Consider the following 16,456-nt stretch of genomic DNA (forward strand, 5'->3'; position numbering starts at 1 on the left):
TATCAGACTTTATGGCTCATGTTGTGTTGGGACTTTGTGCTGAGAGATTAGTGTGTTAGTAGACGAGAATTGGTCTTGTCGGGTGTTGTTGACGTGAGTGTGCCCCAGGATGCAGGTGTGCCCCAGGATGCAGGTGTGCCATGAGAGGAGTCTCCAGCATCACACTGATGAGGTGACCTGCTGCACCTTCTCCGCCTCCCTGCTGGCCACAGGTTCAGGAGACAAGAGCCTCAGGCTGTACGACACGTCGGACTTCTCCGAGCTCCCCTGCTCCCCACTCCGGGCTCACGGCTATGGAGTCCGCAGCTGCTGCTTCACCCCCGCTGGGGATTACCTGCTCAGCTGCTGCGTGGATGGTTCCATCCTGGTGTGGAGCTGCCGGTCCGGGGAGGTGGATTCGGAGCTGCAACACCCGAACCGTAGTCCTCTCCGGGTGTGTGCACTGGCCCCCGACTCATCCCTCCTGATAGCAGGGGCCAGTGATGGAACTGTGGCCCTTTGGGACTTTACCTCCAGAACATTCCTCAGGTACTGTGAGTTATAGGCGCCGATCCCGTGGGTGCTGGGGCCCCGAAGACAATGCCAGGGATTTATGGCAACATTCAATCTTTAAATTAACTTATGAATAATCAATATTGTTGTTGTTAATTTTGTGGCGAATAAGATCTGTTTTATATGATAAAGAAGTCACAAATAATTTAGTAATTTTAATTAACAATGTCTTACTTAAACTTAATTGTGCCGAATAATGAACTAATGACACAATCATCTTGATTTTCAACTCACTGCATACAAGTGAATGAACGCATACTTAGTCAACAGCCCTACATGTCCCACTAAGAGTCCTATAATATCGGCATGCCGATATTATCGGCCGATAAATGCTTTAAAATGTCATATCGGAAATTATCGGTATCGTTTTTGTTTTTTATTATCGGTATCGTTTTTTTAAAATTATTTTTATTTTTTTATTTTTTATTAAATCAACATAAAAAACACAAGATACACTTACAATTAGTACACCAACCCCAAAAACCTCCCTCCCCCATTCACACTCATTCACACAAAAGGGTTGTTTCTTTCTGTTATTAATATTCTGGTTCCTACATTATATATCAATATATATCAATACAGTCTGCAAGGGATACAGTCCGTAAGCACACATGATTGTGCGTGCTGCTGGTCCACTAATAGTACTAACCTTTAACAGTTAATTATACTAATTTTCATTAATTACTAGTTTCTATGTAACTGTTTTTATATTGTTTTACTTTCTTTTTTATTCAAGAAAATGTTTTTAATTTATTTATCTTATTTTATGTTATACATTTTTTTTAAAAAGAACCTTATCTTCACCATACCTGGTTGTCCAAATTAGGCATAATAATGTGTTAATTCCACGACTGTATATATCGGTTGACATCGGTATCGGTTGATATCGGTTTCGGTAATTAAGAGTTGGACAACATCGGAATATCGGATATCGGCAAAAAGCCATTATCGGACATCCCTATCATAAACATGTGCCATATAGTGAAACCACACTAAACAACAATGAGAAACACATTTTGGGAGAATATTTGCACCGCAACACAACATAAACACTACAGAACAAATTCCCATAATTCCCTGCAGCACCAACTCTTCCAGGGCGCTACAGTATAAACAAACGCCATTGGTGGATCTACACCTAACATCCATCCTACCATTTTCTACCGCTTGTCCCTTTTGGGGTCGCGGGGGGTCGCTGGAGCCTATCTCAGCTGCATTCGGGCGGAAGGCGGTGTACACCCTGGACAAGTCGCCACCTCATCGCAGCACCTAACATCCACTGTAATGATACCACGTACAGTAGCGTATCTAGTCGATACTACTATGATTACATTGATATTTTTAGTAAAACAAAATATTTTTTCTTTTAAAAAAAATGTATATTATGTTTATAAACTCAGGAAATATGTCGCTGGACACATGAGGACTTTGAATATGACCAATGTATGATCCTGTAACGACTTGGTATCAGATCGATACCTAAATGTGTGGTATAATTTTTTAAACTTTTTATTCGACCCCTTTTACCGTATTGCATTTGCACTATCTTGTTTAGCACACTCATTGTTTATGTTCTTTGTTTTTTTTTGTTTTTTTGTTTTTTGTTTGCTCCATGCTTTTTTAACCTGTAAAGCACTTTGGTTCAATCTAAAAAGTTGTTGAAAATGTGCTATATAAATAAAGTTGACTTGACTTGACTTGACTATCATCCAAAACTAATGTAAAGTATCAAACAAGAGAAGAATAAGTGATTATTACATTTTAACAGAAGTGTAGATGGAACATGTTAAAAGAGAAAGTAAGCAGATAATAACAGTAAATTAACAAGTAGATTAATAATTCATTTGCTAACACTTGTCCTTAATAATGTTGACAAAATAATAGCATGATAAATGACACAATATGTTACTGCATATGTCAGCAGACTAATTAGGAGTCTTTGTTTGTTTACTTACTACTAAAAGACAAGTAAGACTTGTATGTTCACTCTGGACATATTTCCTGAGTTTATAAGCATGATAAAATTCAAGGGAAAAAAGATTTTGTGATGACAAAACCTTTTTTTGGGAGGGGGGAGAAAAACGTACTAAAACAACCCAAACACGTTATCTAGGGAGTTACCTAGATGAGTTCTAGATAGGTTAATTACATATTTAAAAAGTAAAAAACTAAATTATGTATGTTGAAAAAAAAATGGTTTCAAACAAATCCATACAATAATGAGTATTTTAGTGCATGTAAACATACCGACTGTGTGTGGTTAGGTTTAGTGTGGGATGGGGGGCCATTTAAGAGTCTTGTGTATGGGGTCCAGAATTTGGTGTTACGCCCCTAATTGATGTAATAGGTTAAGGGGTCAACCAACAGGTATTAAAGGAGGAAGATCCATAAACAAGAGGGTCAGTGTTCCAATAAGTGCATGTATCAGGAGATATTCTACCATGTTTGTTTTTAACATCTCTCAAAGATTTTGTATTTTTAGTTTGAATAAATAACAATGATGCTCTCCTCTTGTGCAGATGTAACGAGGTGAGCGAGGCCAGTGTGTTGGCTTGTTGCTTCTCCCCCTGCAGTCACATGGTGGCGACAGGTTGCTCCACGGGAGACCTGCGAATTTGGGACATTGACAACAACCTGCTGCACGCAGAGAAGAACGCCCACGACCTGGGGGTCACCTGCACCACCTTTGCACCCCACTCTGAAATCGGTGAGTTCAGAAGTATAGTCCGATATTTCATACATGGCGTCAATTTCACCATTTTCGCGCACTCCTCGTCCTCGAAGAGAACCGACTGAACCCCACATGACCGATGTAAGCAAGGAAAAACTCGTTCTTGGGATGAGACCCACCCCCAGATTAGGGTCTGCCATCTGTCGGGTCGCCGAGTTGAGTTCCAAACTTGGGACAGAACTATTTTCATGGATGGCGTGGCGTGGTTGGGAGACTGGCCGTGCCAGCAACCTGAGGGTTCCTGGTTCAATCCCCACCTTCTACCAACCTCGTCACGTCCGTTGTGTCCTTGAGCAAGACACTTCACCCTTGCTCCTGATGGGCCGTGGTTAGGGCCTTGCATGGCAGCTCCCGCCATCAGTGTGTGAATGTGTGTGTGAATGGGTGAATGTGGAAATAGTGTCAAAGCGCTTTGAGTACTGTTGCGTCTGACCAGTCTTCCTCTCAGGGAATTAAGTCACTGGTCAATCCCAAGTTCTTTCAGATGACATATATGTTGAGTAAGAAGGACCATCAAGACAGAATAGGCATATTATCAAGTTTTACCAAAGCTTTAGGAGACCAGTCCTACAGTCCGTTAATAGCGGCATCTAGAATTGGTCTGAAAGCCAAACGGAAAGAGACATTTTATTGAATAGGAAAACAGCCCCCACCCTGCCCAGAAAGGAATACAGCCTCATTGTTCTGATACTGATAAGGCAAAAAGGGAGTATGCTTTACTCCCACATTCCAACCCCTTCAAAGTAAAGCACAGAGATACAAGCAAAAAGAGTACACATGGGAAAATATTAGCTGTTTTAAACAAGACTATGAATAAAGAAAGAACTCTTAAACATATATGCATTCTCCACAGTACCTTGAAGGTAGAAAAGCGCTATACAAGTATAACCCATTTACCATTTTTAAAGTGAATTCCTGAAGACTAGAGTGCTCCAGTTGTACAGAGGACCTTGGACTATGGTAAACACATTGGCAGATCCTTGCATTGACATTTTAACCGTGCTAGCAAACATAAACCACTGGGATCCACACTTGATTTACATCACTGAGGCGTTCCTCAAGGCACCCTGTAAGTCCTCTCATTTTTGGCAATCACACATATTTTTTTGTGATTTATGTAACTTAAGTGTTGCTGTAACTTGTTTACCTCAGATGCAGTCAGTAGTCCTCGGTTGAACTTCTTTAGTTATACTATAGCACAGTGTTTTTCAACCACTGAGATACAGTTTGGTGTGCCGGTGGAGATGATCTAATTTCACCTATTTGGGTTAAAAATATTTTTTGCAAACCAGTAATTATAGTCTGCAAATGATGTGTTGTTGTTGAGTGTCGGTGCTTTTCCAGAGCTCGGCAGAGTAACCGTGTAATACTCTTCCATATCAGTAGGTGGCAGCAGGTAGCTAATTGTTTTGTAGATGTCGGAAACAGCGTGCAGGTAAAAAACCAAAAATAAACAAAAAGGTGAATGCCCCTAAGAAAAGGCATTGAAGCTTAGGGAAGGCTATGCAGAACGAAACTAAAACTGAACTGGCTACAAAGTAAACAAAAACAGAATGCTGGACGACAGCAAAGACTTACTGTGGAGCAAAGACGGCGTCCACAATGTACATCCGAACATGACAATAATTTTCCTGAGGGAACTCTCCTGAAGGAATCAATAAAGTACTATCTATCTATCTATCTATCTATCTATCTATCTATCTATCTATCTATCTATCTATCTATCTATCTATCTATCTATCTATCTATCTATCTATCTATCTATCTATCTATCTATCTATCTATCTATCTATCTATCTATCAACAATGTCCCCACAAAGAAGGATAAAAACCACTGAAATATTCTTGATTGCTAAAAAAAAGTAGATGCGGGAAATATCGCTCAAAGGAAGACATGAAACTGCTACAGGAAAATACCAAAAAAAAGAGAAAAAGCCACCAAAATAGGAGCGCAAGACAAGAACTAAAACACTACACACAGGAAAACAGCAAAAAACCCAAAAAACTTGTAAGAGTCTCACATTTTTGCAGAAGGTCATAAAAACAACAGAGCGCTCCTGTAACTCTGACAAAATGAATAGGCCAACATCAAATATCTACTGTTTTGCGGAATAAACAAAACAAGACTAATAGTGAAGGGAGGAGCCTGGCCTTTCGGTCCTTTGATATCAATAAACTAGACGGAAATGTTGCATTGATGTGTTAATAAGTGTTATCTTTGGTCTACGGGGAAATAATAGACCAAATTTAGTGACTGATTTGTATTATTACATCAAGTTTCTACTACTGTGCTACTACTGTAATAATTGTCAGGTTAGACTAGACTATTAAACGAGACAAGAAGCAAAGAATTAAAGAGAGACAGAATTAAATTTGGCTCAATTTGAGGAGAAAAGTCTGGGCTGTACTCTTGTATAGTCTCCGGCACGCTCTGGCGAAAGATTGTACGCCACCTCTTTTATTTGGACTTTCCCTGATTACCGGTACATGGCAACAGCTGTTTCTAAGGGAAGTGGGTCGTAAACAGCCATCGCCTTTGATTACAACAGTTCAAAGAAAAGGTCATAAAACAGTTCACAGAAAAAGTCGTAAAACAGTTCAAACAAGCGGTGCCTGGAGGGGAGTCAGGCCCTGCTTCCTCTCCGCTCTGTAGTTCTTGGGTCAGACAATATCTTTCTGTTGATTACAGTACATGAAAGAAACAGAACACCTTCATGTTGCTTCCCATCCTACACAGTGGAGTTTTACAAGCCTTTTGATTGGTAGGATTAAAGACAGCTTTTGTCCTCTCGCCGGGGACTCAATGTAACACAAAGTTTTGTGATAACTTAGATACAATTATTCTAACAATAATGTTGTCTCTATAGAGGACAGCCACGGTCAGGTGCGCCTGGCCTCTGGTGGACAGGACAGCCAGGTGAAGATTTGGGTGGTCTCTCAGCACGAAGGACATGGTATGTCCACTGTGCAGCGAGGATGAAGTTCATGCATGTAATATATTGTCCAATAAATCAACGCGTGGTTGGATTTCTACTGGAAGGAAAAGGTTTGTGTGAGTGTTGTCGTGCATTGTCATTGCACAACAACACAACGGGTGTGGCCACCGGTGCACGTTTATTGTGTGTGTTGTTTGCAGGTGAAACAGCTGTGACTTACTAACAAAGAGTTGTCGTGCTGCCAAAAGCCACCAACTGTACAAATACATTCTATGTGTGTGTGTGTGTGTGTGTGTGTTGTGTGTGTGTGTGTGTGTGTTGTTGACCCTCAGCATGTGTTGTGAAGCTTCTCCACACACTCTCCAGTCAGTGTGCTCCAGTTCTGTGCTGTGCCTTCTCCTCTGATGGAAAGCTGGTAGTCGCAGGGTGAGACACACATGCACTAAAACAGTGTTTTTCAACCACTGTGCCGCGGCACACTGGTGTGCCGTGAGATACAGTCTGGTGTGCCGTGGGAGATTATGCAGTTTCACCTATTGGGGTTAAAAATATTTTTTTGCAAACCAGTAATTATAATCCGCAAATTATGTGCCGTTGTTGAGTGTTGGCGCTGTCTAGAGCTCGGCAGAGTAACCGTGTAATACTCTTCCATATCAGTAGGTGGCAGCCGGTAGTTAATTGCTTTGTAGATGTCGGGAAAACAATGGTTTGTCGTGATCACAATATGCGGGAGGCAGCGTGCAGGTAAAAAGGTATCTAATGCTTAAAACAAAAATAAAGAAAAGGAATTTAAGCTTAGGGAAGGCTATGCAGAACGAAACTAAAACTGAACAGGCTGCAAAGTAAACAAAAACAGAATGCTGGACGACAGCAAAGACTTACTGTGGAGCAGCGGACTGCGTCCACAAAGTACGTCCGTACATGACATGACAATCAACAATGTCCCCACAAAGAAGGATAGCGTCTGCACAACTTAAACAGTCTCGACTGACATGAAACTGCTACAGGAAAATACCAACAAAACAGGAAAAAACACCAAAATAGGAGCGCAAGACAAGAACTAAAACACGACACACAGGAAAACGTCAAAAAACTCAAAATAAGTCAGGGCGTGATGTGACAGGTGGTGACAGTACACCTACTTTGAGAGAGTTCAAACCCCGGCCGGGTCATACCAAAGACTATAAAAGTGGGAGCCATTACCTCCCTGCTTGGCACTCAGCATCAAGGGTTGGAATTGGGGGTTAAATCACCAAAAATGATTCCCGGGCGCGGCCACCACTGCTGCTCACTGCTCCCCTCACCTCCCAGGGGGTGATGGGTGATGGGTCAGATGCAGAGAATAATTTCAACGCACCTAGTGTGTGTGTGACAATCATTGGCACTTTAACTTAACTTAACTTAACTTAACAAGAGTTATATTGATGCATGGTTGGTTATGGTTTAAAGTCATATACAACAATTGCGAGAACGACTTTTTATTGTCAATATCACCTAATGAGTTTCATTTTTTAATTATTTCTGCTGGTGGTGTGCCTCGGGATTTTTTCAATGGAAAAAATGTGCCTTGGCTCAGAAAAGGTTGAAAAACACTGCACTAACAGACACATTATTAGGTACACTTGCACTATATTTTGACATCCAATACAAATATATGTAGATAATAATATGTTGCATTATATTGGAAGGTGCTGCTAATTTGGAAAAAAAGCAGCCGAAATAACAGAAACAGCCCCAGTATGTAAACAATGTAATGTAAGAACACTGGTCTTTCCCACAATTGGCCACAAGAGGGAGCTGTTTTGTTGTGCTAAAAAGCCTGCCTCTTTTCTCTACCGCCATCAAATCTACATGTGAACAATAATAATAAGTCATCTCTCCTAGTATGTGTATTTCATGTCTGGATTTAATTTATTAAGAATCATTTTTTTTGCTTCACAGTTCAGTGGATAAAAGTGTTGCAATTTATGAGACGGTAGGTTGCAACCATGTATTAGTGACTTTTTTTAATTGTACTTTTTAAAAAGATTAAACATGCTCTACATGTGTCCACAGGAGCAAGGAATACTTCTACACACTTTAAAGCAACACAACGGGTAAAAAAACCAACATCACACACACACACACACACACACACACACACACACACACACACACACACACACACACACACACACACACACACACACACACACACACACACACACACACACACACACACACACACACACACACACACACACACACACACACACACACACACACACACACACACACACACACACACACACACACCTCTTTAGGACCACCCTTTCTAGATATATAAATATTTGTATTTATAACATTAACAATATATACATACTATAAAAAAGCTTGTTGTGTAAAATGACTTGGAATTTCATATGAAAAACTTAGAATTTTGGCAGTATTATAATAAAAGTCGTCATTTTACTCAGCGCAAGTCAAAATTTTACACGAAAAACTGAACATTTGTGCGGTATTATGATAAAAGTTGGAATCTTACTCAATAACAGTTGCAATTTTACAAGAAAAGCTTAACATTTTGGCAATTTTATGAAGAGTCGTGATTTTACTCGACAAAAGTCACAATTTTATAAGAAAACTTTACAATTTTATAATAATCGGAATTTTACTCTGCAAAATAATGACAAAAGTCATCATTTTACTTTCAAAATATCACTATTTTAGAAGAACAATATTGGCAATATTGTGATAAAAGTCTGAATTTTAGATGTCACAGTTTTGCATTAAAAAGTAATAATTCTACATGAAAAAAGTAATAATTTTACATTAAAAGTGTAATCATTTGATGAGAAAATATTGCAATATTACAGAAACACAAAGAATATGAGAAATTGTTCCCAATTTTATAAGAAAAAGTCGACACATTGTGAGAAAGACTGCTTTTAGTTATTTTTTGTTTTTTTCAATTTTTTGTTTGTAATTGGTTTTTAATCTTCATTATTTATTTCAAGTTATTACAGTATGTCTCTATATACATATATATATTTTATTTTATTTTATTTATTTATTTATTTATTTTTTTGTATTATTGTTGGCCAAAGGGGGCGCATTTCAATTTCTTACACACACTTGTTATTACATATGTTGGCCAGAGGGGGAGCACTTAAAATGTTTTACACACACTTGTTATTTCATATGTTGACCAGAAGGGGAGCACTTTTAAAACCGACACAGTCAATTAGAAAAATGCCTCCCTCTTTAGGACCACCCTTTCTAGATGTATAAAGGTTTGTATTTACAACATAAACAATATATACATACTATGCAAATAAAAAAAGCTTGTTGTGAAAAATAAGTTGGAATTTCACATGAAAAACTTATAATAAAAGTCGTCATTTTACTCAACACAAGTCAAAATTTTACAAGAAAAATTTAACATTTGTGCAATATTATGATACAAGTTGGAATCTTACTCAATAACAGTCGCAATTTTACAAGAAAAGCTTAAAATGTTGGCAATTTTATGAAAAGAGTCGTCATTTTACTCGACGAAAGTCACAATTTTATAAGAAAACTTTAACATTTTGGCAATATTATAGCAATTGGAATTTTACTTGGCAAAATTTTGACAAAAGTCATAATTTTACTCAAAAAATGTCACTGTTTTAGAAGAACAACAAAAAAAAGTCAGAATTTTATATGACAAATGTCACCGTTTTGCATTAAAAAGTAATAATTTTACTTAAAAAAGTAATAATGATTAAATATTGCAATATTACAGAAACAGAAAGAATATTAGAAATTGTTCCCAATTTTATAAAAAAAAGTCAACACATTGCGAGAAAAAAGACGAAAAATGTTTATAATTTTTTGTTTGTATTTGGTTTTTAATCTTCATTATTTACTTCAAGTTATTACAGTATGTCTGTATATACATATTTATTTTTATTTTTTTTAAAATTAATTTTGGCCAAAGCGGGCGCATTTCAATTTCTTACACACACTTGTTATTGCATACGTTGGCCAGAGGGGGAGCACTTCACATTTTTACACACACTTGTTATTTCATACGTTGACCAGAGGGGTAGCACTTCAAATTTTTACACACACTTGTTATTTCATATGTTGACCAGAGGGGGGGGGGCACATTTAAAACCGACACACAGTCAATTAGAAAAATCCCTCCTTTTTGGGACCACCCTCGTTTTGATAGATTTCACCAGCAGGGGTGCAAATGAGACATTCTCTATTAGATGCAATGTTATTAGGACCATGATTTATGTCCTCACTTGTTCACACCTCCTCATATGGAAGCTACTTCTCCTTCTTCATGTCTCAACAACGGTAGAAATACGAGAACACACACACACATGGGACGGCGTGGCTAACCCTAACCCAACTTGATAAATTACAGTCTTTCATATCAAAATATGTTTTTGGCTTGTTGAGGGGTTTTTATATCCGAAAAGTGTGCGCCATCACTAAGGTGTGACTTATAAGTAGTGCAGAGGATTTAAAATGTGAAAGTGGATTTTTATGAAAAGGGCCTGATCTCTCAGTGTGCCACTTTTAGACGCACACGCACACGCACACGCACACGCACACACACACACACACACACACACACACTCATCTGCTCCTGGCTCCCTGCAGGTACGTGACGACTGTAGCTGTGTCTCCCAGCATGCCCTGGTTGGCCACAGGCTCCATGGACAGAAGCGTCCATGTGTGGAAGATAGGAGATGGACCCCACACAGCTGGTAAACACTACACACATCTACACTATGGTCTAGTGCAGTGGTTCTTAACCTTGTGGAGGTACCGAACCCCACCAGTATCATATGCGCATTCACCGAACCCGAACCGTAATCATAAAATTATGTTATCATATTAAAGAAATACTAATAAAGATATATTTTACAAACGGAAAGTTACAGGAATGGACACATGATCCCATGTTTACATCTCATTGTGCAACATGTGAATGTTTTAGTGGGAACAAAATGCAATATCTGAAAGGGGTACACATTATTTCCAAAGTAGGACCCCCCACCCAGACATATAATACTAGTACACAACTCATGAAAAACAATGTTATAGTCATTGTAAGTGGGCCAAAACACTTATATTAGAAAATAATCTCATGGAAATGACTGCTGTCATTTGATTATAATAATAAAACATTGAACTTGTTATTTAGTCAGGTTTGGGACAGGTGTGCTGCAGGTGTGACCACAGTGCATGTGCACGTCTGACGTCGCTCACATGCGCTCCACATGAATGCTCAAGGAGTTTTTGCGTTTGTTACACATATGGAAAATTAGAGGGAAAATTGTTTGGGGGTATCCATAATACGCCGATAGGGAGAAGTTTTTATTTACACGATGAGTCGGGCGTGTCTGGACCTCCGCGGCGGAGGCTCTGCCGAACCCCTGAGGCCGACTCACCGAACCCCTAGGGTTTGATCGAACCCAGGTTAACAACCACTGGTCTAGTGCTACTGTAGTACCAGTATTATGACAATTACTGTGTGATTAACCCTGTAAGGGTTTGCTGTGGCCTACAACATCAACACTTGTTGTGGTCAAAGGTGAGATCAATCAATAATCCTATTTATTTGTTTATTTAAAGAGGATCTGACCCAAGATTTTAGAGGTACTTGAGGTCAAAGGTCAGATCTCTCACAATGTAATTGTTTTTAAAAACAACAGGGTTCTTTTCTTGGTCTGAAAGCAAGAATAACCCTATTCAATTTTTTTTTTGTCCTGTCCAGCTACTCAGGCAAATCATATAGTTGATGTAGATGCCCATATCGGCTGCACAAATTTAGTTTACAAAAGAGAAGTGTGGGATACTTCTCTTGTTGCCTTATTTATATTTGACTTTATTAAATGGATTTATATTATTATTTGGTGCAAAAAGGAAGACGGAGGGGGAAATTGTGGGAACAAGAGGGGGATAAGACAGAGAAACAACAACAATAACAACCACAATAACAATAACAATAACAAGAAGAACAGAAGAACATCAGCAAATAGGATATGTACAAATATGATAGTAAAAGTGATAGCAAAGAAGCAGTTAGTGAAATAAATAATACAGAAATGACAATGAACATTATTACACTACAAATGGAGCAATACAAATACCAATAGAAATAGCACTGTAGATAATGATTAATAACAATAATTACCTCTAATATCAACAATACAATTGTTCAAATGCAACAATACATATATGTAATGATAACTTCAAATACAAAAGAAAACAGATACAAGGAGGGGAAGAAAGAGAAGCCAACTGCAATTAACCTTGTAGATTGTTATAGTAACATTAGGTTAAGTTTTGTCCAGTTTCCCCTGGTGGAACGACGTGATGCATGTGCTGTAGCGTGAGGGAGATATGTACAGTACATGCGGGTGGGGACTAATAATGCGATTAAGCTTGGGGGACATCAAGGCCATGGTGGGTCCCTACCATGCGGAGCCCCCCAAACCCTAAGTGTCTAACATCAACCCTGGATTTTTTATGACATTTTTAAATAAATTGTTCAAAGCATGGCAAAGGGGGGCAGTGGGGTTTTGTAAATGTTTTTTTTTTGTAATTTATTTTAAAAAATGACGTCATTAATGTCAATATATATTTGTAGCCGTAGAAGTCCAAGAAGAAGGTTGCTTGAATCAAATGACCAATATCTAAGACTACTGGCGTCTCATTGCTAATAACTGTGGTGCATTCAAGGACCCTTGATTAAAGTTAGAAACAGAGGTGCCACTAGTTTCTAAAGTCGGGGAGATTTAACTCCCAGACATGCACTAATAATAGCATAATCATATTAATAATGATGTAATACAATGATATGTATTATTGATCATCCTATCAGATCATCTCCACTTTACACTCTGAAGTATAGCAAAACTTGACATATTCATATACATGCAATAATTAGTAATATTAAGTGTGTGTGTATGGGGCCACGATGTTTGGTGTGGGGCGTGGGGCCTTTAGGAGTCTTGTATGGGGCCCCAGAATTTGGTGCTACACCCCTGAGGATAATACTGTACATGTGTTCTCCTTCTTTTTCACTATTTTCCAGCAAATGTCCCATTTTTTCAGATACATAGGTTGACAAACCCAAGCAAGAACTGTATTGATTTTAATATCAGTTTGATTTGGAAAGAAGTTGAGGTAAAGAAATGATGAGAGCTTGTTCACTAATCCACTTGTGACTTAAAGGTCCTGCTACAAGATGTGTGTATGTGTGTATGTGTGTGTGTGTGTGTGTGTGTGTGTGTGTGTGTGTGTGTGTGTGTGTGTGTGTGTGTGTGTGTGTGTGTGTGTGTGTGTGTGTCTACCCTTCTTGAGACATCAACAAGGAAAAGTAGCTTCCATATGAGGACCGGTGACCAAGTTAAGACCGAAATCATGGTCCCAATACGGAAAACCATAGCATCTAATAAGAGAGCCAAATACTAGAGTCCGTGAACATTGCTCCAAAGTCAGGATTTTTTGTTGATTTAATGTGCATACAAAAGTAAACATTGACAGGTGCAAAGGCAGCAATATGTGATAAAACAAGACGGTAGCTAAAGAAGGACTTCCCTATTCATCCCCGAAAAAAACCCACAAGGTGAACTGCTGGTTTTCGACTTCCGGTGCTGACGTAAGACAACCCGCGTCCCATATGTGACCATAGGATGAACAAATACTCTACAGTGCTAAGACTATAGTGGCCATTAACAGTTAGCTTCTACACCTGGGTTGCCCAAAGTGCGGCACAGGGGCCATCTGTGGTCCGTGACTCCTTTGCCATCGGCCTTAAGCACATTACAAAAAACAAAAAATATAGATCTCATTTGCACCCCTGGTGGTGAAATCTATCAAAATGAGGGGGGTCCCAAAAAAGGAGGGTTTTTTCAAATTGACTTTGTGTCGGTTTTAAAAGTGCTCCCCCTCTGGTCAACATATGTAATAACAAGTGTGTGTAAGAAATTGAAATGCGCCCCCTCTGGTCAACATATGAAATAACAAGTGTGTGTAAAAATTGGAAGTGCTCCCCCTCTGGCCAACATATGTAATAACAAGTGTGTGTAAGAAATTGAAATGCGCCCCCGTTGGCCAACATTAATTAAAAAAATAAAATACATATGTATATAGAGACATACTGTAATAACTTGAAGTAAATAATGAAGATTAAAAACCAATTACAAACAAAAAAATACAAATATTACCTAAAAGCTTACTTTTTTTTATATTTGCATAGTATGTATATTGTATTAATGTTGTAAATACAAATCTTTATATATCTAGAAAGGGTGGTCCTAAAGAGGGAGGCATTTTTCGGAGGTCTCAAGAAGGTAACAAGTACAAGAATGAATGTGTGTGTGTGTGTGTGTGATGTTTAATAATACGCTGAGACAAACCTTGTTGTATTAAAAGGGGAATTTTCCTCGCTAAGAGGAAGGGGGAAAAAAGCAAAAGCAGCTTAGCGAACATTTGCCATCAGTCACGCTGATGTCAACAAAAAAATTCCAGTGGTTGATGTTTTTCATGCTTCTTCTTTCTTCGTGCCTTCTATTGCATCTCCTCCCCCCCCCCAAGTATAAAATATGCCGTATAAATGTATTCTCTTTCTTGTCTGCAGGCGCTCAGTCAGTGTGCCCAGGTCAGTATTTCCATTACTCCTACAGTATATGCCTACAGTATGTATTTTTGTATTTGTATGCAATAATGCAAACAAAAATATGAGGACAATAATGACATTGAATTTACAGTAGCAAGCATTTTAAGATCAGCAACATTTACCACCAATTCCGTTGATCATTTTATTTATTTTTCAATAATTTTTGTGTGTTCTTAATTTATTGACTGTGGTTTTGTTACTTTGCAGTAGTCATCTATTCGATAGTCCTATTTTACTCCAAAAGAGACAATAGTAACCAAATATAGCAACCAGAAATGGCAATGTCCTTGTTTACAGTATAATACGAGATATTAATAGCAAGTAGAAGAGGCAATTCCTATAGAGATTGCGTGTGAATGTTCCGATGCTGAAGTTGAAGTGAAATGCAGACAGAATGTAGAATGAATGTAAGAATAGTTTGAATGTTGGAATGGTTTGAATGTTGGAAGAGCTGACGCTGAACTGAAATGCTAATGGGGATGAAGGATGAATGTAGAAATGGTTTAAATGTTGAAATCGTTAAAACGCTGAAATGGTTAGAATGTGGGAATGGTTTGAATGTTGAAGAGTTTGAATTTCCAGGGAAACCGGAATTAGGTTTGGAACTTGGGAAAGTGTTAGTTTGAATGTCCAGGATGAGTGGAATGTGTTGATGTTGGAATGGTTTGAATAGGTTGAAAAATGTGGGAATTATGCAACTTGGAAAAATGTCCCATTCATTTCAATTGGAACTTCCTGGAAATTTGGGTATTTTGAGAAAAGTGGGATTTGTTTTGAAAATGATTAGGAGCATAAATGTCCTAAATGAGCTGAATTGGTCGGTGTTGGAATTGTTTAAATCGGTCAAGAAATGTTGAATTAATAAGAGTTTTTAACTGAGACATTGCTGGGATTCCGGGAAAACCGGGAATTTTTCAAGTTCCTTAACCAACTTGGTTTTTGTGCAGAATATGAGGAGTGTTTTGACGGTGGAACGCTTGAAATGGGTTGAAAAATGCGAAAGGAGTAGTCGAGCTTAAGAAGGGTGGAAATAGGTTACCAAAAAACGGGAATTCTTGGAAATTTGTTGAATGTAGAAAAATGGTAGTTTGAATGTCCAGGATGATTTGAATGTAGAAAAAAGGTAGTTTGAATGTCCAGGCTGTGTTGAATGTGTTGAAGGTGGAATGGTTAACATTGGTAACATGTTGAATTGAATCAGAATCAGAATCAGAATAGTTTTATTGCCATTGTTTGAGAACGGGTTCACAAATTGAGAAATGGTATTACCGAATTACTGGAATTTCGGGAAACCTGGGAAATTTTCAGTTTTTTTCCCGATTAAGAGGAATGTTTTGACGGTAGAACGGTTGAAATCCATTGTAAAATGTGGAAGGAGTAGTCGCCAGAAAAAAGGGTGGAAATAGGGCTTTGGAAAAGCAGGAATTCTGGAAAATCCTGTAATCTTTTTGAACTTGGAAAACAGGAAGTTTGAATTTCCAGAATGGTGGAATGTGTTGAAGGTGGAATGGTTTGAATAGGTTGAAAAATGTGGAAATGGTGGAAGTTTGAAAAATGGCCAATTAATTT

At 38.4% G+C, this 16,456-nt stretch overlaps 1 protein-coding gene across 1 annotated transcript in view; it reads left to right on the forward strand.

The window, feature by feature from the left end:
• Window positions 1-109: 109 nt before the first annotated feature.
• LOC133664290 (WD repeat, SAM and U-box domain-containing protein 1-like) overlaps window positions 110-16,456 on the forward strand; it is a 45,655-nt gene continuing 29,308 nt past the window's right edge. The window contains exons 1-7 of the mRNA XM_062068800.1: window positions 110-528; window positions 3,072-3,259; window positions 6,151-6,237; window positions 6,552-6,645; window positions 8,161-8,194; window positions 8,275-8,315; window positions 10,858-11,004. Of these exons, the coding sequence (XP_061924784.1) occupies window positions 110-528; window positions 3,072-3,259; window positions 6,151-6,237; window positions 6,552-6,645; window positions 8,161-8,194; window positions 8,275-8,315; window positions 10,858-11,004 (1,010 nt within the window). The remainder of the gene's footprint in view (window positions 529-3,071; window positions 3,260-6,150; window positions 6,238-6,551; window positions 6,646-8,160; window positions 8,195-8,274; window positions 8,316-10,857; window positions 11,005-16,456) is intronic.

This window comes from Entelurus aequoreus, linkage group LG14, assembly GCF_033978785.1.
Source record: "Entelurus aequoreus isolate RoL-2023_Sb linkage group LG14, RoL_Eaeq_v1.1, whole genome shotgun sequence".
NCBI classification, from domain to species: domain Eukaryota; kingdom Metazoa; phylum Chordata; class Actinopteri; order Syngnathiformes; family Syngnathidae; genus Entelurus; species Entelurus aequoreus.